The sequence below is a fragment of the Strix uralensis genome, chromosome 10, assembly GCF_047716275.1.
Source record: "Strix uralensis isolate ZFMK-TIS-50842 chromosome 10, bStrUra1, whole genome shotgun sequence".
Lineage (NCBI taxonomy): Eukaryota > Metazoa > Chordata > Aves > Strigiformes > Strigidae > Strix > Strix uralensis.
In genome coordinates, this window is record NC_133981.1 from 15,329,425 (window position 1) to 15,352,419 (window position 22,995).

At 38.3% G+C, this 22,995-nt stretch overlaps 1 protein-coding gene across 9 annotated transcripts in view; it reads left to right on the forward strand.

Annotated features, from left to right (window-relative positions):
- Positions 1-5,809: 5,809 nt before the first annotated feature.
- TASOR (transcription activation suppressor) overlaps positions 5,810-22,995 on the forward strand; it is a 30,729-nt gene continuing 13,543 nt past the window's right edge. For 3 of the 9 annotated variants that reach the window (XM_074879335.1, XM_074879336.1, XM_074879337.1), the window contains exons 1-13: positions 5,812-6,343; positions 13,730-13,875; positions 15,004-15,096; positions 15,993-16,065; positions 17,439-17,530; positions 17,872-18,030; positions 19,342-19,469; positions 20,108-20,139; positions 20,825-20,930; positions 21,358-21,461; positions 21,569-21,672; positions 21,890-21,962; positions 22,116-22,190. In XM_074879335.1, coding sequence (XP_074735436.1) covers positions 5,989-6,343; positions 13,730-13,875; positions 15,004-15,096; positions 15,993-16,065; positions 17,439-17,530; positions 17,872-18,030; positions 19,342-19,469; positions 20,108-20,139; positions 20,825-20,930; positions 21,358-21,461; positions 21,569-21,672; positions 21,890-21,962; positions 22,116-22,190 — 1,540 coding nt within the window. In that variant the 5' untranslated portion in view covers positions 5,812-5,988. Of the gene's footprint in view, positions 6,344-6,371; positions 7,270-8,661; positions 10,892-12,716; positions 12,858-13,729; positions 13,876-15,003; positions 15,097-15,992; positions 16,066-17,438; positions 17,531-17,818; positions 18,031-19,341; positions 19,470-20,107; positions 20,140-20,824; positions 20,931-21,357; positions 21,462-21,568; positions 21,673-21,889; positions 21,963-22,115; positions 22,191-22,995 lie in introns of those variants that run through there. The other 6 variants (XM_074879339.1, XM_074879342.1, XM_074879340.1 and 3 more) reach the window with 5 other exon arrangements.

Here is a 22,995-nt window from a genome sequence, read left to right on the forward strand (position 1 = left end):
AAAGAAGTATCTTTTTAAAGCAAGTGGTAAATGAGGAAGACTTCTTTGTATGTCGTTTGCTAAATAAGCAAGACTTCATACATTGTTTGGATTTGTTATGATACATGCTTATGATGTTTATATTTCTCATTATTGAACACATCTAAATACATTGTAAACATATGCTTTCATGTATTTTCTAGTATTTGTTGTGAGAGAAAGTGGTAGTATGCATACTTCTCACAGTTACTGGGTAGTATTAGTAGACAGTAGTTTCCCACATGGTTACCTTTTTTTGTAGTTGTTTCTTTAGTGCTTGTTGAATTTATTGGAACGGCTCTACCATTGATCCGTACAAAGTGGCTCCATTCCAGGATTACTAGAATACAGTGAAGATATGCAATTTAGACTCCATGTTTCTTCTCAAGTCTTTGGAACCTTACTGTCATATGGTTATTCACTGTCTGTCAATAGGTCTTCATCTAATGTGACCAGTATGTCAGCAGAGCTATGATAATTCAAACAAGCAAGGAAATAAATTGGGTGTGTGTTTGTGTATGTATATATACACACAAAAATTGTTTTCCTAAGTTACTTACTACATCTACACATATTAACTTAATGGCTACTGAAAGACCTCATTTTGTTTTGAAAATTCTTTCACCCTGTCCAAAGCATAGATACATTTTTCAGTAATTCTTCTGAAATGAGAATAGACAGTGTGGTTGGAAGGACGTATATTAAATAAATGTGGACCTATTCCTGGAAGAAATTTGTCTTACCTGACTTTAAAACACCAGTTAAAGAAATCCCACAGCATCCCCAAAGAATTTCTTCCTGTAATTCTATTGCTAGACAGTTTTTCCTAACATTTAACCTAAATCTCCTTTGATACAACTTAAACCTCATCCTAGTCACCAAGGACATAGAGAATATTTCCTCCTCTGCAACAGCACTTACCATCTTTGATAACTATTATTTATCTTCTCCCTTCTAGACAAAACACCCCCATTCTTCCAGTCTTTCATACAACGGTTTAGATTCATGCAGCACAAAAGAATCATTAGATGTGTTCCCAGAAGTTACAGCAAAGAGTATGTGTAAAACGAGAGTGAGGACACCAACTTAGCTCTGTAGTATTATTGCTCATTTGTGAATGCAGGGAAGCCAGGTATAATCAAATCCAAACACTGATCAACTGAACTAGTTGTATATTGAAGATGTACACAGCCTGGAAGTGATTTTAACAGCTTTGTCAGTTCAATCTTAATAAAACAGGTTTACACGTTTGGAGATCAACACTAGATTGGTATTTCAATTTTTTTTCTGGTATATGAGAATTCTATTTGAATGAGGTAAAGCACAGCAAAATTATTCTGATAATACATCAACTGATCCGCATTATGCTCTTTACCACCACCGAAACCTCACAGAGGCAGGACATCAGATTCTCAGGGAAACAGTCTTAATTTCTCTATAGGTTGAACACTGCATTTGTGGATTTTATTACCTCTTGGTAATTGAACACCATATTTCTGCAATTAGATAAATGTTTGGTGTTAAGTTTCTGTAATTTCTGTTAATTATGGATACTAATTACCTTATTTAAACTTGGCTGGCTCCCAAAGACTTCTAAGAAGAAATTAATAATTATTAGCTTACCTTAACACCCTGGAGGCTGGCATTAGCACCAGACCATTTTTGAGTTAGTAGTACTTATATTTTCTGACTTACAGGTAATCTAAAAAGAGATCAATAAAATAAAAGGGCTAGGTTAAAATATTTGGTCCTTGCATAGGAAAAACTTTGTATTTGAGCTTGGTAACTGCTTTTGAGATGACTATAAATAGCTGCAGTTAACAGTTTTAAGATAATTGGTAAAGTAATTGTCCTGATTTCAGCTGGGATAGAGCTAATTTTTCTTCATAGTAGCTAGAACAGTGCTGTGTTTTGGATTCAGTCTGGGATTTTGTATGAGAAGAATGTTGATATGACACTGATATTTTTAGCTGTTGCTCAGAAATCAAGGACTTTTCAACTTCCCATATCCTGCTCATGTGCAGGTGAACAAGAAGCTGGGAGGGAGCACAGCCAGAGCAACGGACCCAAATTGGCCAGTGGAATATTTCATATCATATAACATCATGCTCAGTCTATAGATGAGGGTCAGCCAGGAAGCGGGCTCTCACTTCCAGGATTGTGGTTTCGGGATCTTCTCCTCTTTGGGATCGCTATCTGGGAACAGGCTGGGCGTCGGCTGGCAGGTGGTGAGCAACCGCATTGTGCATTACTTGTTTGTATATTCTATTATCATTATTAATTTTATTTAGTGTCAATTATTAAATTGTTTTTATCTCAATCTACAAGTCTCCTTACCTTTACGCCTCCAATCCTCTCTCCCATCACCCGGGGCAGAGAAGGGTGAGTGGCTTCATGGTGTTTGGATGCTGGCTGGGTTTAAATGGACAGTAACTATTGAATGTATGCATTTGTTCAACAACTACAGCACTAGTATACTTTTAACTAAGCAAACAAACTGTGGGCTTTTAATGTTTTGCTAGTTACTTCTAAAAGTAAACATCTAGTATTTGTATTTGCTAGTCACTGTAAGAATGGGTTATTTTCAGCAGGGACTTTTCAATTTAGTGCATTCCTCAGAGCTGCCAAAGAAAGGCCTTTGCTTTGGCTTTCACATATTCACACCCTTCTTTTACCAGAAGTTATAAGCCTTGCAGCAGTGGCAGAAGTGAATAAATATTAACCTTCTGACTTGATACTGGCCTCCAATGCAGGTGTAGGATGGACAACATGAGGTAGCAATACCTTAAAGTACTGCAGAGGAATCCAACAAAGCTCATCTTTGAATACCTAACAACTGTGTAGATGTGATGAAATTTCATAATTTATTGTTTTGAAATACCAGTTATTGGCATTATGTTTGAAGCCTTGATTTTCCTTAAAAGCTGATTTACATCCATGATCACAAGAGTTACAGGCACTCTCATTATTCTTTTAATTACAGACTACAGAATAGACTGAACAATGATCTTGTGACGGAGAAGTAATTCAAGTTAGCACCTTTCCATGTTTTGCTATATCACACTTAGGTCCATTTGGTTTTTGCCATACAGCATTATGTTTTATTTGTAGGTAAACAAAACTTGTAACAGCTCCACAGTATTATTCAGCTCTGTCACTGAAAGAAAAAATCTGTTGCACATAACCATCCCAGCATACCACCTCATTAGTTTCCTTAGCAAATCTGCTGGAAAAACAGTTTCTGACTGTCATGGTTTAAACCCGGCTGGCAGCCAAACACCACGCAGCCACTCAGTCACCCTCCCCTGTGGGGATGAATTCCCGTGCAGGTCACAGGAGACAAGACAAGACAATCAACATGATTGGAAGCCAAGCTCAAACTTTTATTAGCAAGCAAGCCCTTATATACTCTTGTGCCTTCTAAAAACAGCAGCAAGCCTTTATATATTGTTGTGCATTCCAAAAATAGCTCCCCTCGGTACTTTCCACAAACATTGCTGCATGTAGCCAGTAGATAAGTTCCTGCTTTTGCAATTCCAAAAGGTCCCTTCTTTATTAGTTTCTTCCTTAACAAGCACATTCTATTCTTCTGGCCTTCTTGTAACTATTTCTTGCTTTTAGACATCGTTAATCTTTTGACCCGAGTGCTGGTTGTACTTTTCCCTTGTCAGTGCAGGCAGAAAATTCAGCAACCCAGCATACACACCCACACTCCCCCACCCCTGGGCAATTGGGGAGAGAGTTGGAGGGTTAACGGTAAGGAGACTTGTAGGTTGAGATAAAAACAATTTAATAATTGAAATAAAATCATAATAGTAATAATAGAAAATACAAACGGGTAATGCACACTGTGATTGCTCAGCACCCACTGACCAATGCCCAGCCTGGTCCTGGCTGGTGATCCCAGAGAAGAGAGAATCCTGAAACCACCATCCTGAAAAACTGAGTGGTGCTTCTCGATCAACCCTTATCTATATACTAAGCATGACATTAGATGATACGGAATATTCCATTGGCCAATTTGCTCTGGCTGTTCTCCCCCCCAGCCTCTTGTGTATTTGTGCACTAGCAGGACATGAGAAGTTGACAAGTCCTTGATTTCTTAGCAACAACTAAAACCATCAGCGTATTATCAACATTCTCATATCAAATCCCATACTGAATCCAAAACACAGTGCTATTCTATCTACTAAGAAGGAAGGAAAAAAACCCCAATTAGCTCTACCCCAGCCAAAATCAGGACACTGACTTAGCTTCAATAGCAACAAAACCATTTATAGCATTTGGTTTCACTACATTTGAAAAATGGTACTCTTTGGTATATGAATAATGGATTATTTTGCCTTCAGTTGATCTGTAATTCTTTATCCTACTGATGAGACATTATAGTTGTTTTATTTTTGAAGAACATCAAATAGTTCATTACTTGCACATGCAGTTTCTTCTTGTTGAAGCTTGCTTGCAGTTTGTAGTTTTACAAGCCATGGAACACAAATAGCTATTGTCACTTAAGTACCCTTACTACAGAATCTGTCTTTTGTCATGATTCTACATGCATTTGATTAAACATGTAAGAGAAGATTAAATACGATGAAGTTACACAATTAAACATGTAAGTCTTTGCAATAATACACATTTCCTTTGCAGTTTTAAGATTCTGTCCCAAGAAAGTGTAACAAACCATATTGTTCATATTTTTAACTGAGTCAGTAAGAACTGTATCTCTTATACTGTCTTTGTACAAAGCTGTCATTATTGACTGGAATTACTCCTTACACTGAAGACATGTTAGTCCAAAGACAGAAAAAGTTTGTTGGTGTTTGTACCCAACCCTCCCAATAAAGAGGGGAAGATTTGGGGGGGGGGGGGGGGAAGGTGAGATTATTTGGTGCTGGTTTAATTCATCATGAGACTATCCAAGAATCCTACTAATGTGTGTTGAGATTTTTGCCTGTCCTTCATCATTAATAATTTATTTTTATTCTTCAAAGGGGAAATTTTGTCATTTTGTCCACTGCCTTGAAAAAAACTGAATTTGAGAGGAAGAAGAGCTGGCACACTTGCTGCACTGCTACTTTTTGTTCTTGGGAGCTTGTCGAGATGACTTTCTAAGTGGTTAAACCGCGATGTCAGGAGAGGCGAGAGCAGCCGGACTTTTATCTGCCCAGTCAACCTCCTGCAAGCTGCAGCTGGCAAAGCGTTACCGGACCTGGATGCTGCTCTGGGGTTCGTGCTCGGACAAGGGGAAGCTGGCGGGCTAACCACGCCTGAGGGAGCCTGCTCTACACCCGTGTGCCCATTACTGCTTAGACTGAAGCCTGGGGCGTTACCCTGAGGTGAAATACCCCCGTCTCCTCCTCCCCAGCGGCTCTGCCTGCGTACCGGGCTCGCCGCGCCCTCCCCTCTGGCCTCTCTCCAGAGCCGGAGGAAGGCGCTGCCGCTTCTCCTCGCCCACACCGCTGTTAGGAGGGAAGCGGCAAAAGAGCGAGATGCCTCTTCCGCCCCATCCTGGCAGGCTGCGGGCGGAGGGACCCTTCCGAGGCGCTGCCGCCAGCCCGGGGCCTCGCGGGACCGGCGGCGGCGGGGCCCGACACCGTTTTACACGCGGCTCCGCAGCGGCCGCCCGCGCTGACGGCGGGGCCGCGGGGGCGGTTGTGGCGGCGCCCCCAGCGCGGGGCGCGAGCGCCTGCCCCTCTATTTATAACCTGCGTCGCGGACTGATTGGCCAAGCCGGGAGGGCTCGAGCCCCGCCCCCTTTCTGTGTGCGCCGCCGCCATGTTAGAGCGCGGGAGGGGGCGGCGGGGCTGCCATAAAGCGAGCGGACGGAGGGGGAGCAATAACGGCAGCGGGAGGTGCATGGCGCCGAGGAAGGGGTAGTTAGGTGGGGAGGAAGAGAAGGCGCGGGTTACCGTGCTCGCTTCTCGGCGCTAGGAGCGAGTGGCGGATGCCGTGATCCCCAGTGGTGGCGAGATGGAGCCGGAGCAGCATCAGCGGACGGAGAAGACCAGCGCGGGCCTCCTCCGGGTGGAGAGTAATAGAGCAGGAGCCGCTGAGGACACCACACAAAATGGCGGACGCTCTGAGAGCACTAGCACTGGGGAGGCGCTGCTGGTGGCTGTTGCTGCAGAGGACAAGGTCCCCCCAAACCTCAGCATCAGTAGCAGCAGCCAGCGCAGGAGCAGCATCGCAACGGCAAATGAACAACAGCAGCAGCAGCAGCCGCCCAGCGGTGTGTTGGGGGGGCCTCCCCCTCTCCCTAAGCCCCCAGAAGACCTGCCTGTTAGGAGGAACTTTCAGATCCCCAGGAAGAGCAGAGAAAAGAAAGGTTGTTCTTCCCTTTCCCTTCCTTCTCTCCCTCACTCCCCTCTTCATCTTATTCATTAGGCAGGCTCTTTATGCACCTCACACAACTGCATGCAAAATCCTGCGGGTGTGGAGGAGGCTGTGGCATGGCTCAGACTAGCGAGGCTGCTGGGGATAAGATTTTTTTTTTTAGTGTCAGAAAGGCTTTTACATTCTTTCCTCTCCCTACCCCTCCCTCTTCTATTTTTCGTTTTTATTTTGTCAGAAGGAGGAGGAAAAAAAAAAACCAAAAACCTCGGCTTGAATTTCAGACCGTCGCTTTAAAAGGACGGAATAGCTGGATGCTGTCAGGGTGGGCTTGAGTGTTGATCCTGGCTCCGCTTCTGGAGATGGCAATCGCATGCAGAGAAGATGGTTCTCTGGGACACGGACATGCAGAGAAGATGGTTCGCTTTTCTCTTTCCCCTGACCTCCTCTCTGCAGGAAAGGGGTGTAATCCTGTTTAGGGTAGACTAACAAACACTGAGCAGAGTTGTCCTTCATTGATGATACGCAGAAGACTGTTCTTATCTAGTGAAAGTTCCTTACTTGGCAGGGAGGAAGCGAGCATCCCACGTTCACGTGCCTCGCCTTGGAAGCATTCCTCTTCCAAGAGTCCAGGGTTTGTTTTTTGGTTTTCAAGTAACTCTTCCTCTAAAAGCCTGTAGTATTTCTTGCTTATCATGAGACTTCATTGGCTTCTGCTTATCTTTGATTTTGTTAAGTGGCATTGAAGACATGTCTTATTTCTTCCCTGAAACCTATCTCAGTTCTTGACCTTTTGCAACATGGGGTCAGTAACTTAGCACATATCACAAAAATACCTGTTCGCATAGGCTTCTAGTTCTTCAGAGAAGAGTCTAACATGTAACTTCTTGAAATGCTTTCTTCTGTAAGGAAGAGATGAAGGTAGGTTTATTTCATTATCCAGTCTTTCCCTTCATCCATTTTTGGCAGTAATGTCCCCTTTTTCCTTCCCTTTCTTTACCATTGCCACCCCCCGAGGGGTGATACAAGTTTGGCAGAGAGTGATACAAGTTTGGCAGAGATTCATTGTAAAAAGGACTGGGTTGATTTGGAGGAAAAAAAAAAAGTCTCATTCATCTGACAGAAAAATGTCTGAATAAAATATGGTGCCTCTTGCACTTCCATGTCAGGCCCAAGTGTGGTTACATTTGAATACCTTTAAATATATAGAAGAAATGTTTAGTAGTTAACCACAGACATTTGAAGTTCCTCTCTAACATTTGGTTCTAGTGTGAATTAAAACCTGCAAAATACCTATTTGGGTCATCTAATTCAACATTGGTCTATGCAGAACTATCTCCTACAGTCTGTAAGAAGTTTTAGAATATGTAGTTAAAACATCAGGCTTCTGTGGCTTCTAGAATAGAAGGGGAAGCCATTCTTCCTACACTTCTAAAATTCACTCGCTAATGTCAAGGTCATTTGACCTGTTCTTAAGGGCTTACTTTTTAGTGTACTGCACTTTTTTCCTTTCCCTTTCAGCTTACAGAGAGCCACTTGGGCATTTTAATCATACTGGTGATTTACAGTTCCCAAAATTCTCAAAATTGAACTTTCTCCATTCTGTCCATGGTGCTTGCAGTCTTACAGTTGATTATGGTTGCTGATTGTTGGTCTTGCACTATGTGATGCCATAATGCAAAGTGCTGTGAGAAAGCATGTGGTAGACAAGAGTAGAAAAAGTGGGCTAGCATAAAAACTGCCAACATAATCTTTGAGGACAACCAGATTATTACTGGAATTAGCATTGGCGTTTGAGAAATGATGCCATTAAATCAGTTCTGCAATTAAACTAGAAGATCAGCAGTGCATTGATCATCTGACATTGTAGTGGCATATGCTTGCAACATGCTTAGCACCACTGTTCAAATACATCTTGTTAAATAACAAAATAATCAGAGCGTCATCTGTCCCTCTCAAAAGAGCGCTCTTGGCTAGATCCTAATTTCCAGCATGAAATAATACACATGGAAGCTTCCTTCATTCTTCCTTGTATTGGAGTTGTCCTTGTTTTGGTTTCTAAACCTCCATTTTATTCTTGGACAAACCATCCTGAGAGATAATCTGCTATCTTGATTATGAACACTAATCCATCTTGTACATACTATAAAATCTGAACAGGATGACTTTGTTATTCTGGTGTGGGGGTTTTTTTGTGGTTTGGTTTTCTTTTTTTAAACACCAAAATGTGTTTTGGGAACAATTTTTGATTGTGAAGCAATTAAAAAATGAATCTGCAAAGACAAGGGACAAATCCTAGAAAATTTAGGATTTAGCTGCTTATTTAGCCTTTCTGGAATTCATGTCCACCTCTATTTGAAGACTAATGAGGGACTGAAAGTCAACAGAAAGAACCTTGTTAATGTGGAGAAATGCACGTGGAGGAAACATATTTCTTAAAACTAACTGTGGTTAGTTGTCATAGAGAATGTTTCTTCTGGTTTCCTTTTTTTTTCCCCCCCCCCCCAAACTGTAAGAAAGGCTGTCTGAGAGATTTATTTTTGAAGGTGTGCATGCACTTGTTTTCCTACTTAGGACTGCCTTGAAAGTTTCCATTTTCTTGGTTAATACAGTTTAGTGATGGTGTTACATTGAGTAGCTTATCTCTTTTTTTAATCTTAGTACTATAGCCAGTTGTCATGGCCTCTTCTAATTTGATTGTCAGATCTGCTCAGGTTTCCAAGTCTGCCTGACACTTCAAAGATCCTTGTTTAATAGGATGAGGAAAAAAATTTCCAAGATAAAGCACTGGAAGAGCATTTTTTTACTTACTGAACTAACTGTATGAGTGATCCTTATACCAAAAGAATTCCAAAAAAGATGCTCAAGTAGCAACCAATGACTTCAGGCGTTGGTTGTTGATTAAGGTTGGACATTTATTTCTGTAGTCTACCAATTTAACAAATGACTGCTGTTTCTCAGACTGAGTAGAAGAAAAAACATCTTGCTTTTATCCATGAAAGTCTTGGCAATAGTGTCTTGGAGGTCTGCATTGTCCCTTTTCTACTAAATAGTATTTGATGGTTTGTTTTGCCTTTTCTCTTCTCATTTTCTGTATCTTTGGTAGAGATGCATATCTGCTATTTGCTACTGGATATTTCTACCTGGGGATTTCATTAAGCAATCCTTGATAACTATTTAGACCTTTTGAGAGCAAGAGATGTTTTGGGCTGAAAATACCATAAAAGTAACAGTGTTATAGTTCATTAACACCACAGATTCTTGGTCTTAGTCTTAAAAAATGAAGACTTTTTGTAAAAAATGGAGTTTTTGTACCAGGAGCACTTGTGAAGAGTGCTAGCATTCTGCCAATTTACCCGTTAATAAAATAAGTAATTTACTTCCCTTAAAAGTTAGTTCAGCATTCCTTAAAGAGAATGTCTCTGTCATCGTCTTCACATTCTGACTTATGAAGAAAAAAACCCAACCCAACCAAACCCACTCACTCCAAACTCAGTTTTCTCAAGTTGAAGCATCAGACAGCTGTGAAACAGAAATGTAAAGCTTCTAGGGAATTACGTGCATCCAAACATCCAGTCTAATGTCCATCCCTAGACTCGGTAGTATATTAGCTAAACTAAGCTTCCACCTAAAAATACTTACATATGTTCCAATACACTGGTTAGAAACTCAACAAAACTAGTATTTTACGTACTTGCTTATGCAGAAGAGGCTGGCAAAAGCACAATAATTGAACTGTGTTTGTTACAAGGATACTGCAAGTTAGTCCTTACATAAATTGCTGTTTAATTTACATGGGTCAATGAAGGTACAGCATACCCACATCAGGTTTGTATAGTGAGCCTGGAAAATGTGTGTATGCACTACTAGTCTTTGAAGTGATGTAGAACTGGAGATAAGCTTAATAATCTCATCCTTTGCCTGTGAACATAGAGTTAGGTGACGACTGCTGTAGAAGGTCTAGTTTAGCACTTCTTTTTTCTTGCTTCTGAACTCCTATAAGTGAGGTACAGGTCCTTCTATAGTAACCTTAACCCTTTAGAAAATAGCTGCTCTTTAGCACCAATGCTTAGATGACAGATTTAAAAGTATTGCCTTGCTACTTGCCTCATTAGGTAATGTTTCAGGTTTTTAGTAAGAACCTAAAGCCTGCAGTGCCTCAAGTTCTGGAAGAAACAGGAAGTGAGTTTGAGCCTGTCATGAAGTAGAGGATGAGTGTGTTTGAGGAGTCATCCTTAGAGAAGGAAAAAAACAGTTTATGCCATTCACTCTAACAAATTTATTGACTTGTATATGATGGTTTATCTGAAATTCAAAGATAAGTGACTTATTTTTTTGTTTTATGATTACAGTGCTGTCCTGCAGTCAGTTTACCAGACATTACTTGCTCCATTCATCCTTTGGCAACTCAGAAATAGAATACCATAGATACATAATTAGCTAGCTGCCTCTGAAGAAGAAATGCTTAGTGGGTGCTGTCTGGTTCTCAAACCAAGTGTGGATTGTCTGCTACTATTATATATGAAAAGGTGGCAGGCAGACAGTAGGTTTTGGTGATAAAATTTGGTGTTTATAAGCAATATTAAAAACAATGTATTACTTCTGTAAGGATTATATATTTGACAAATTTCATTCATGTTCGTTTTTACTCAGTCAATGGATTACACCTGATCATGAAGCCAATCACTCTTACTTTATGCATGAAGTAAACTAAGGCAAGATTGTATGTGTAGTTGCTGTTCTTGTTCACTTTGTATTGAGTGGGCAGTACACATCAAAGCAACAGAAATTCCATTACTGTGAAGTTTTTGGATTATTAAGCATTTTCCTACTAAAAGGTGGATGTAAGGTCTTGCTCTTGGATTGATGTGATCAATAAGGTGAAATCAGTCTTGTTTTAATGTTCTGTATGTTAACAGATTGAAAAAATGGAATCTCAGAAGTGAATTTTGTGCCCAAGTACTTAAAAATATTTCAGTTTTGATCTGTCTTTACTACAAAGGTAGCAACAGCCCTTCTAGCTTCAGTAGTGTCTCTGGTGAACTTAGATGATGTGTTTGAGGTATAAATTTGAAGTACAAGAAAGTATCTATGTTATTGAATAATAAGTAACAATAGCAGTAAAATGTACTTTCAGTCCTCTGCTAAGAAATTGAAGAAAAAACCGCATCAATCTTCGATCTCTAATTTGCTGTATTCTGTAATTTAAGGCATTAAGTACAGCTCTTCCATAAATCTGTTGAGAGCTAGTTGTATAGTAGTGTATGTAGGTTCTCCCTAGCTGAAGAACAGGGACACTTGCTATTTTTGGGCAAGTCTGTCTCAGCTTGCTTGTCAGAACTTTCGACAAAGCAGGAAATGTTCAAACACAAATGGGAACGTAGTTGACAATATCTGAATGAATGACAGGATCTTAGTTGATGTAATAATACGCCTCTTCCTAGATTTGCATCTGGGAAGTGGGCAAGACATTGTGTATAGTTTGTGGTCGCTCAGATTTCTAGCTAGTCCTGTAGAGTTTTCTACTTGCCTGGACTCAAGATGGAAGAAATAGGGTGGGTTTGACTGAGCACGTGTTTCTAGGGGAAAAGAGGGAGAGGTACACTAACCACTGTGAGGGAAACAGGAAATTTGGACAAGCAGCTGGCATTGGTAACCTGACTTAACCGGTCCTTTTAGACAGAAGAAAAGTTGGCAGTATGTGAGACATGCACTACAACACTAGGGCTTTATAACTCCTTGTCAGAAAGATCTAAGAGGTGTTTGGGGATGGGATGGGACAGGAAGTGCTTTTGCAGTGTGTGTATATCTATAGTAGGCTTGTTTTATATTTTACTAATAGGTGTTTCTCTCTTCACTACAAGTGCATTCAATCTTAGTAATACTAAGTTGAGAATTTAATTCACTTCCAATTATCTTTCCTCCCATATTGCTGTCAGTCTTTCAAGAATGAAGGCATTGTTAGAAAAAAGGATGTTATATAAGAAAGGTTTCTTAATCCCTTTCATAACTTCCACTCTTAAAAACTCACTTATTCATGGTTGCTGGTGTTGGAATCATTGCTTTGCTTTAGTTTGCAGATGTGGTATTAAATTATAAAGTGTGTGTGTAAATGCAGCTTTTACTAGCTAACACAAAACAATTTACTTTTCATGTGGAACATTTGTTTTATATTGAGGCTAATGCAGTAAATATTTCCTGCAAATGAGGAAAAGATTGCTATCTAAATCTACCACGGTATTATTTAATGAACTTGGAGATACACTCTAAAGATGTAATAAAATTTAATTTGCTGTTAGAGTTATGGAAGATTATTTTATGTGAGACTAGTACTATTGTAGTTCATTCCTAAGTATTGTAACTTTTAGTTATTTCAGGAGGTGGTGGTGGTTTATTTCCATAGAGAAAAACAGACCCTCCTACAAAAAGAGCAAAAGCAGTCTCAGAAATATCTGCTGGGAATACTTACTGTCTGAAGTTTGCAAATACCACAAAAATACTGTACTTTTGTGAGTATTTTGGAAGTTACCCTGAGGAAGAAAACACTTGCCATACTGACTGAACTAGTTCAGTTCCCCCAGGAGTGTTATCTTCCTAGACATTATTCTCAAAATGGGTGCTCAGATTCTCTGCTGGCCCACTCTGGGGTTGCCCTTCTGATCGCTTGTCACTTTTGGTACCCAAATAGAAATAAAGAAGCTTGGGGAGATGAACACTTCCCTGTGTGAACTTAGGCAAAGATTTGCCCAGAAGGTGAATTTGTACAACAAATGAAGGGCTTTCCTTTTAAAGCAGTTATCGTAAGGGATCAGATCATAAAGCATGAACACAAGCAGTGTCTTATTTTAATAATAGGAGATTACTGGAATTCTTAAGACAGTATTGAATTTATTCATATTTAGTCTTATTACCATAAGCAAACGAACAGAAAACCCCATAATGGTTCTAAAGAGAGGCTAAGCTATGAAACTGTTGTTAAGGCTTTTATTAAAACAATTTGTTCCTGTTTCTTAATTAAAAGAGCTAGTTTGTAATTAAACTTCTAGAACTTTAATTAAACTGTGTTTTGCAATACATATCAGACGTTATCAAAGGATAAATTCAGACTTGATGTGCTTCCCTTATAAACTTCTAAGAACTAGCTGTACAAGAGTAATATTTAGAAAGCATAAAGGAACATGATTATTTTTTTAAGATGCTGTAATTCTAAGCAACTTAAATCTTCTAGCCTAAGTTCTATGTTTTTGAAATATTTTAGGTGTTTTGTATTATAAATTGAATCATAAGCCATTTGTCTTTATGCATAAACTGTCAGTGAATGGAAAATTTTGAAATTTTTTCAGATGTGTATTGGAGCCTATTGTTTTATTCTCTTTTATAGCACTCTTTCAGCCAGTAGCTGTAGGCTCTCGAGAATTTGAGGATATTGTGAAGATTCTGCATTCATCTTACTTGGAACCAAGTTCAGTGTCCAATTTTAATTACAAGAGAGCCAGCTTAGTTCATAGTGAACTGTTGGAAAAGGAAGTGAGTATATTTGTGGCTTCTCTTTATGCATAAGGTACAAGTCAAGTAAAATTTGCTGTTTTTTCTGAGTCTAGAGGCAAAGACCAGGAGATTATTTTTTACTGATGCTTGATATTTAATGGTAAACTCACATCCCCAAAAATGTAAGCAACTATTTTTCAGGCAAGCTTTTTGCTGCATAGACATAAAATCTTGCCTGCCAGATACTTAAAAAAGGCTGAAAGAAAAATGGTATTTTGCACCACTTATCTCTGTGCATTTTTAGTTTTCAAAGATTTTCTTAATTTTTATGTCTTTTTAATGACCTGGAAAGATGTTATAGTGTCTCACTTTGAAAGGCCTGATGCTTCCTGTGAAACTTAAGATTAAAATATTTTTCTGATACTAAGTTTACATAGTCTCTGTAATTTTACTGTTTATCAAGAAGTAGTACCTAAAATTTGAGTTGATGATTTGAACTAGCAAGTGGAGTAGCTTGGTTGAAGCACTTCTGCTGTACTTACGTCCTGTCTCTTAAATCCAGCCTTGGCTTTCTTTTGTAACTGCGAAATAAGTTTTCAGTCCCAGTGCCAAAAAGCTTCACGTATGGATAATTAGTATCTTGAAACTATAAGGTAAACTCCGAAGCATTTTCTTTTTCTGCTACTATAACATTTATGATTCATGGTTACAGCTGAGGAGTATTGCCACTGATGAAAACCACCTCAGTAGCAGTGAGGTGCAACTGCTAAAGTACATGCACAACGTAAGAGATAATGTTTTGTCTGCTAAAAAGAGAAAAAAGCTTATTTCTGGAATTTCAGTGATGATACAGAAGGCATTTTGCTGGATGCTTCTGGATAGTTATGCTACAAAGATAATACTAAAACATTACCGCATAGGCTTGGTTGAAGAGTGTCCCTTCATTAAAAAAGAAACAAATCTTTGGGCAGGTTAAGCCAGTGATATTTCCCACGGGTATAATGTTTTTTAAATTTAACTTTATTGTACTATAGTCTCATTCAAGTTATCTTTTGATTATTTTTGTACACTTGGATCTGCTAACATAGATGGGGCCTTAAAACATTGACACCTGAATGTGACAGCAGTAATCTGTCTACATGTGTTAAGAACTTTCTGTACTAATAGTTCACAGAAAAACGCAGAGAGCTGAAATTTGATGGTCGTCTAGAAAAAGAGCTTTCTGAAAGCTATGCATTTCTGATGGTTGATCGACCTCAGGTAAGGAAACAAAGCAACATAGAAACGCTTTCTCTTTTTCAATTAAGAGTTTTTGGTGGGTTTTTTTTCTAAAATTAGTGTATTTTATTGACACATTTACTAGTCTTTATTTTTGAAAAATTCAGCACTGGAAGGTGTAGAAGGATGGGAAAGAGATATGGTATTATGTCACTGTTTAAATCCTTTATTCTCTGCTATTTATGGTGCTCCATTTACATGTGCCTGTCAAGTATCTTCTCTGTTTTAGGCTTGATTTTATAAATAAAAGGATAGATTTTCTGGATGGCATGTGGGTTTTTATTGGTTTTGTGTTTGTGGTTTGGCTTTTTTAATTGAAAAGGGATGTTGAGTGTTTTCATTGCAGTTGATTTTTGGTGGTGGGGATTTTTTCACGTCAAGAAGAGGTTACCTTAAGGAGAAGGTAACCTGTAATATTAGAAAATGGATCTTATCTTTTATGTATCTTCTTTGTTCATATGTTTTTAATGAAAGTGATGGAAAGGGAATTTCTGTGCTTTTTCTGCTATTATAGAGCCAGGATTTCATAAGTATGAATTATTTGGCAGGTTTACTTATGCTTTGTGTATTAAAAGCAAGTAATGTTTATAACGTGTGTTTAAGGTATAGGGGAGGCTTTTTTAAGATACAGGTCAGCCTGTGCAACTGCTTTATACTGAGTGTTTGACTTGCACAGTTTAACAGTTTATATAGCAATTCAAACTAGTCTTACTGCTGTGTGGTTTTGCTTATAAGGGTTTATTGGGGGATTGTTCTGGGTTGTGGGTTTTTTTTTTTAGCTCAATCAAAATTCTGTAACTCTTATTGCTCACTGTTTGTTCTGTTCACATTCTGACTTTCCTGGTAGACATGCTTAAAAAAATGTCTGTTCTCTTCAGATCCAAAGCATATGCGAAAAGGGGCTGCAGGTGGGCCACTCCAAAATAACAATTCTCGGCAGCCCTTCCATGGGTAACTATCTTTTGATTCTATGTGCTGGTATTACTCAGTATGAGTTGGCAGATAATGTGATGTAGTTGTGTAAACTTTCAGTCCTTTCTGTCACTTACTTCAGGAACATCACAGCTAGGCATTTTTAGCAAAGTAGATTGACATCAGAACATCATTTCATAACTCTGTTTTTGACTAGTTAATTTAAATCCCTTTCCCAAAGGAAGACCTAATTCTTATTTTGGCTTAAGTCAAACCAATATATCATGTCTTCCCAGTAGAATTGGGAGGCCAAAGAACTAATGTAATCTATGGGTGTGTGCCTCTCTGTGTTTGTACATACATACATGCATGTATATGCATTCAGAAATATCTAATGGAAATAGTAGCTCATCTTAGTATTGATGTAGATAGAACTGAAGTCCTTGAATCCAAGAAGAGCATCGATAAATTGGAGACTTGGAAAAGTCACGAGGCGATAAAGAGATTTGAAAGTGCAGGATACGAAGTTCTTTTTGCAAAGCTTTTCAAATAGAAAATTAAGAAATAGTTTTGTCATCCTCTGTAAGAGTAACATGATACAGAGGTGATAATGTGAATGTTGAAAGCAGAACAGATGCAACAGGGGGAGAACAAAGGTATATGAGCATATAATTTTTTACCGTTTTAGCCAGTAAAGGTTCTGGCACAATTTACCAAAGCAGTTAATACAGACTTGGAATGAGAGTAACCTAAGCAAAATGGATGCTTTTGTGAGTACCAGAGTTCAGTTACAGTTATTTGATCTGATGTACCTAGCTACACCAGCGAATTATAGTTTGTGTTTGATGCCTTCAAATCTATGAAATTATGGCTGAAGTGTTGAAAAGCAAGGAATTATTTTAACTTTCCATTTGTGTGTCAGTTCACGATTTCAAAACAGCGTATTTTTGTCAACAGTGTAGAATGAGAGATGCCAGTGTTTTCCTGCCTTACTTCTCAGTCATACCTTCACTGCTTATCTCCACATTGTGCAATGCGACATTGTACAGAAGGACCTCAGCTGTTTAAAAAAAACCACCTGAAAGCAGTATCTGTATAGCCTGTGGGCAGGGCTTGTCTTCTTGGTCACACCACTTGCAGTAATGTGAGTGTGCTCCTTTCAGACCGAGCTAGTGTCCATATTCTGCTGTGGTGTTTCATAGTGCAGTTGGTGCAAGTAAACATTTATTCTACTGTCTTGAAGTTACAAATTGTGAACATTCCCTTACACCTTTCTCTGATCATATTCCAAAAAGATTGTTGTATCTTTGTTTGGTATACATTGAGCTTTAATCCCATGTAATGCTTCTTAAACTTCTAATAACGTTCTAACATTCAGCATAATGTGGTGGGTTTTTTTATACTCCTCTCAGGTGTATATATCTCCAGGTATGCTGATTTATTGCAGCCTAATCCTCTAGAAGCTGGAGCAACTGGAGATGTGATTGTTTTTAAAATAATAAAGGTAAATTGATCTTGCTTATTCTTGAAGGATTATATTGCTTACTGATAAAATAAAGGTGGTTTTAACCTAATTTATTCAATTTCCATTTATGCAATTATCTGCCTATAGAGAAGCTAGAACCCTACCAGGTTTAAAATCTGATGTTGACATTGGGCTTAAGTAAAGCATAATAAATTTTTATGAAAGGCAAAAATGTCTTGTTTTCTTTGAAAGTATGAATAATCTACTACTGTAAATGGCTTTTTTAATGGCCTGTTTTAATTTCCCTTCTCTTACTTCCTTTGCCAGTTTTCAGGAAGAAAACTTATGCGTACAGTTCTTCTGCTTCTGCTTTATTACAGGGAAAAATGAAAAGCATATATGACCACATTGGTATGAAAGCAATGGAATCAACAGTAAAGAGTGCGTTAGATCCAACACCAAAGCATGAATGTCATGTTTCAAAGAATGCAAATAAAGTAACCTCCTTGCTGGCTTATCGAGCCTACGAACTTACTCAGGTAGAGGAAAGTTGAGCATGCGTTAACTTCTTATAAAAGAACTTTATCAACAGAACTTTTGAAATTATGGAGATAAAATCACTGAAGATAGAACAAATACTGAGCATGTCCTGTAAAGCTGCAGTCTGATGCATGTTTAGTAGTAGCCAACAAATGCCTGTATTAGAAATTACAGAACAACATGTCAGCCTCTCCTGTTCCCCTTCTATATACCTGGACCCGATTGGAGAAGATCTCTTTCAGACTAGGATGTAGGTGGAATAGGATATAGCTAGGGAATGTACGTGGGGACTGGAATGTAGGCCGGGGAGGAGAGGAGATAATATATGGAGTTTGAAGTGTAAAAGTAGAACTGGCTAGTGGGCATTAAGTGAGAGTCCTTAAAGGGAAAACAGGGTTAGCAAAGAACAGCATTTTTCTTTCTTTTTTTTTTTTTTCCCCTGATTCTTTTGTTTCCCATACCAAATTCTCAGGTTTGGAGATGGTGAAGGAGGAGAGAATGGAATCAGTTCTGAGCATCTGTTCCTTCAGCTGTTCCATCTCTGTTACTGCAGTTGCAATCATATTATTCCATCAAGTCCGTAGATTTCAGGATACTTACTTGAAAGCATTCTCTTCAGTATTACAACTTCTTTTGACTTCTGTAAATCAGGGCTGGGCACTGAATCAGATGGCTAGAAAATTAGTGTATGCTTTCATTTCTCTTTACAAACTTGCCTTAACTGACGTTTTTCTTTACATTAGAATTCTGTGACTGAACTAAGGATAGACTCCAAAACTCCTAGCAATATTTATTTTCCTTGGTGAAACTTTTTTTGGTTTTGTTAATTGTCCCTTACCTCATCAAGAATATACTTTCAAATAAATGTTGCAAAATTATTTTTTTATTCTTGATTAGCTTCTGAAATAGTGTCCATCCTGTCAGTGTTTGATAAAGGAGGGAGGAGAAGGTAAAAAAAATACCTTAATTGATTGTATTATAAAGTACATATGAGAACGGCATTTAAAAGCTTCCTTACTTCAGGTATCAGCTTTTGAAGAAACAGGCTGTTGGTAAAAGGAACATAAATGTAATTTATTATAGTAACTTATAACTTGTTTTATATGCCAGTTAATGTTTGGCATAACAGGTTTCAAACAAACTTCCTTTGTTTATTTAAATCATTAATCATCAGGTATATTTTGTGAGCTATTCCTGTGAAACAGAGTACACCTTTCTTTCAGTGAAGAAGGGTCATGGATTGTTAGTATGTTTGCAAAATACAGTTTACCAGACTTCTAATTTAACATTGTGTTCACTTCTTTTTCTAGTACTATTTTTATGAATATGGCTTTGATGAGATAAGGCGAAGACCAAGACATGTCTGTCCTTATGCTGTCGTTAAGTTTACTTATAAAGATGAAATGGTGCAAGTACCAAAATTCTTGCCCCCATCAAGGTAAGCTGGGAAATGAGTTTTGGAAAGACTGCATGCAGCCTAAAAAATTCATAGCTCTTGGCAGTAGCTTAGAATTGCTTTAGATGAACAGTGCTGAAATGAATGGGCATGTCACGGGGGCTTAGCATAATAAATACTTCTAATGCAAAGCAAGAGGTGACAAAACTGGTTTAATGCAGCAGGCTGGCCCCTGTAGGAAGCAGTTCTGCTGCTCTTTTCACCTGCTAGGTGGAATCCATGTATAGTGGATTTTTTTGCATAACTGAGGAAATTCACCGACATAAAAATGTTCACAGCATTATCATGCTTGGTATTCTAAAAAAATATTCTATATGCTTTGTCACTGAATGCTTCACTGATGTCGTCTTACTGCTTGTGGAGAGATTATCTAAATGGGCAGTTGATTACAGATACACTATGATACCTATGCTGATAGGAAGGCATCCAGATGTGGGGACTGTTCTGTGTAGTGCTAAACATAGTTATCAAGATACCTAAAGTAGCACAAGATAGCTTGAGGTTAGAGGGGGATTCTTAGTGTTGCTATTCTGTTGGACTGATAAAGTATCCTTAAGGTAAAATTTAGTAGCCAGAAGCTTCTGTTTCAACCTAGCCATTCTGTCTTCTCTTTTTGTTAGATCAAACAGCTTCAGTACAGATAGAAGTACAGGTAAGAATGAATTGAAGTTTATTGTTATTATGATATAGACATGGAAGGTTTGGGACCTTTTTGTAGTTTTGTCTTTAACCAGCTTAGTTCATGCTGACTGTATACCTGAGTTTTGTCCTGTACCACACTGATGGCAGGCATCTCTTCCTGATACTGGATGATCGAACAGACACCCTAATCTTTTACCAGAACAAAGTAGAACTCAAGAAAATCAAAAGTATTTTTTCCCTCCCTTTTCTACTTACAGTGTAGTAAGAACTTGTGTTCTGTTCCTGAATCTGCTGTTCAATGGCACTTCAAATAATATGATCCTCTGTCTTGCTTTTCTTTTGAACCTCATCCAAGCAAGATATTAATATGTATGAAAGTGGTTGACAGTTAAGGTAAGGAAAGAGGCTGTCATTCCACAGATGTTGGCATCAAGGGCATGCTTATATAGACAGGTACAGGTAATGTACCAACCTCCTTTGCTCTGCTCAGAGCAGGTCAAAACAAGATAGGATTGTAACTACCCTTTCTGTTACCTTTTAACTTATTATTTAACATATTATTGTCTGGTCTGGTACTAGTATGAAATTTTCCCTACACTGCTTTTGGAGATTCAGCAGCTTCTTTAATGCTATTTCCTTTCAGTCCCATATAGCAAGTGGTTTCGCTTAGTCTTTCTTTCTTCATCTTAATTTAGATAAATCTAACTATACATTATGGAGGGGACAGCTTTGGAATAAAGGCAAACTTTTGTGCCACGTTTCCTTGAAATCAGCAACACGTCCTTTCCTTCCATGCAAGCTGTGAGTATTACCATTTAAACAATACGTGTACGATGTGGCTCTGCTAAAACTCTTTCCAGTAGAGACTGGTGAATTTTGGACATACTCAGATGAAAATTAAAATTGACTAGATGCTTTAAATATGTCAAACTTGACTCCTGAGTCGTGTGTGTCCAGAGCTGCTTTTAGTTCTTGCGCACAACTCTGTCAGCATTTCTTTTTTTTTGTTTGGTGTTTTGTTGTTTTTTAGTTTGGTTTTTCTGTTTCCTTTGAAGTGACACACACTCCTTTGCTGGAATAAACACCACTGGCTCACGAGACAGTCTAAGGAAGTGATTTTTAAGAGCGTGTATTTCATAGTTCTTGCTTGGTCAATGAGGGTAGGACTATGGGCGGAAAAAAGAGGTCTTTATTTTTTTTTCTCCCTCCCGCCACCCTTCATCTCCAGTCCTGAGAAGCTTGAGGTTGAAAAAGTTATGAGCATTGATCAATTGAAGAAAAAAGTTTCACCGGTGTTGTTCTATAAAGAAACTTACCTAGGAGCAAAAGAAGGTAAAGAGTTATAGCTTTTTTTTAAATCAGAATTTTAAAAAGTTCCCTGAATTACAATTTTGTTTCTTTTTTTCTTACCTTCTCTTTCTGTGCTTGTATCATGTCAGTGTTGAAGAACGGCATGTACTGTAGCCTTTACGAAGTTCTGGAGAAGTCCCGTTCTGGTAGTCACTTGGAGGGTTTACTTCAAAAACTAGAGAAAGAGAAACTTGTGAGTGCAACAGATTTGACAATTTAAAAATCATTTTACTAACTAGTAATTGAGGCATGCTACAATATCCATGATCTCGCTGGAATTCCTTAGCTGGCATATTCTTACGTATTGTATCAGGGCACTTTTCTACCCATGGTGGAATTTAGCTTACAGAGTATTCGTAGTGAGCAGATGTCTTTGTTTGAAATGGTATGCTTTTTTTGCTTGAAAACAGGTTCTTGTGAAACCACTTCTGGACAGAGGATTTCTTTTTCTTCTTTCTCCTTGGCAAATGATGTCCCCTTATGGTATGCATACTCTGGGTTTTTGGTTTTGAGTTGCTTTTGGATTATTTTGTTTGTTTGTTTGATTTTTTTAGGAGGGTGGGTTTTTGAGTACTAGATTGTCTTTTGAAGCATAGTGGTCGTCTTCTCAACTATTTTTATTTTCTTGTGTTCTAGACCACCAAACTGGACGGCCCCGCATGCTACATGCTTTGTTTCTGTTTCCAGAACCTAGAGGTATAATGAGCTCAAGTAAGTTTGTTCACTGTTGAAAGTGTTGTGTATGTGCTTATATATTCTGTTGAAGACTGAGTAGTGCTATGGCCTGTCAGTGTAAACGAGGAATAACGGTTTGCGTTTGTTATGGTCATGGTGATGGTGTTCAACAAGTGTTTATTTCTTTACAAAAGTGCTTAACACACTGCGTGTTTTAGGTTGGTTTGTTCATATCTGAGAAAGTAAAACTTTGTTCAAATTTCTTGATTGTATATTCTAGTAAAACTGAGCATCAGTATTCCAAGGGATCTATGCATTAGTAATAACATTGCACTTGAGAGGTTTGAGGGTGTTCTTTAACCATCAAAATGTAAAGGACAAAACATCTGAAAGTCTTCAGCGTACCTGTAATTTTTTTTTTTTTTTTGTCATTGAGATATGCACTAAAAACTGAGCAAAGAACATACTGATAAAACCAGGTAATAAAAGATGACTGAAAGGACAGTTTCAGTAGAACTTCAATGCTTTGGAATGAGACTTTAAAGTTAATCTTTTACAGTTGAAATTTGCAATAAGTAGTACTAGCAGCAGAATGCAGTCCTTTTTGGCCTGCTGTGAGTTAGAAGTGATATTGTCAAAAGATAGCTCTTTACAGACATTTCACTTCTACAAAGAAGTTTTTGTCCTAAGTCTTGGCAGCTTCCTAGATTTTTATCTGTATATTTCTTATTTTAATAACACCCTTACGTTTTACTTAAGTAACAATTGTGAAAATTGGTTATAGCTTGGGTAAGAGGAGATATGATATAAGATGACATTTAAAGTGTGTGCATGCCAGTTT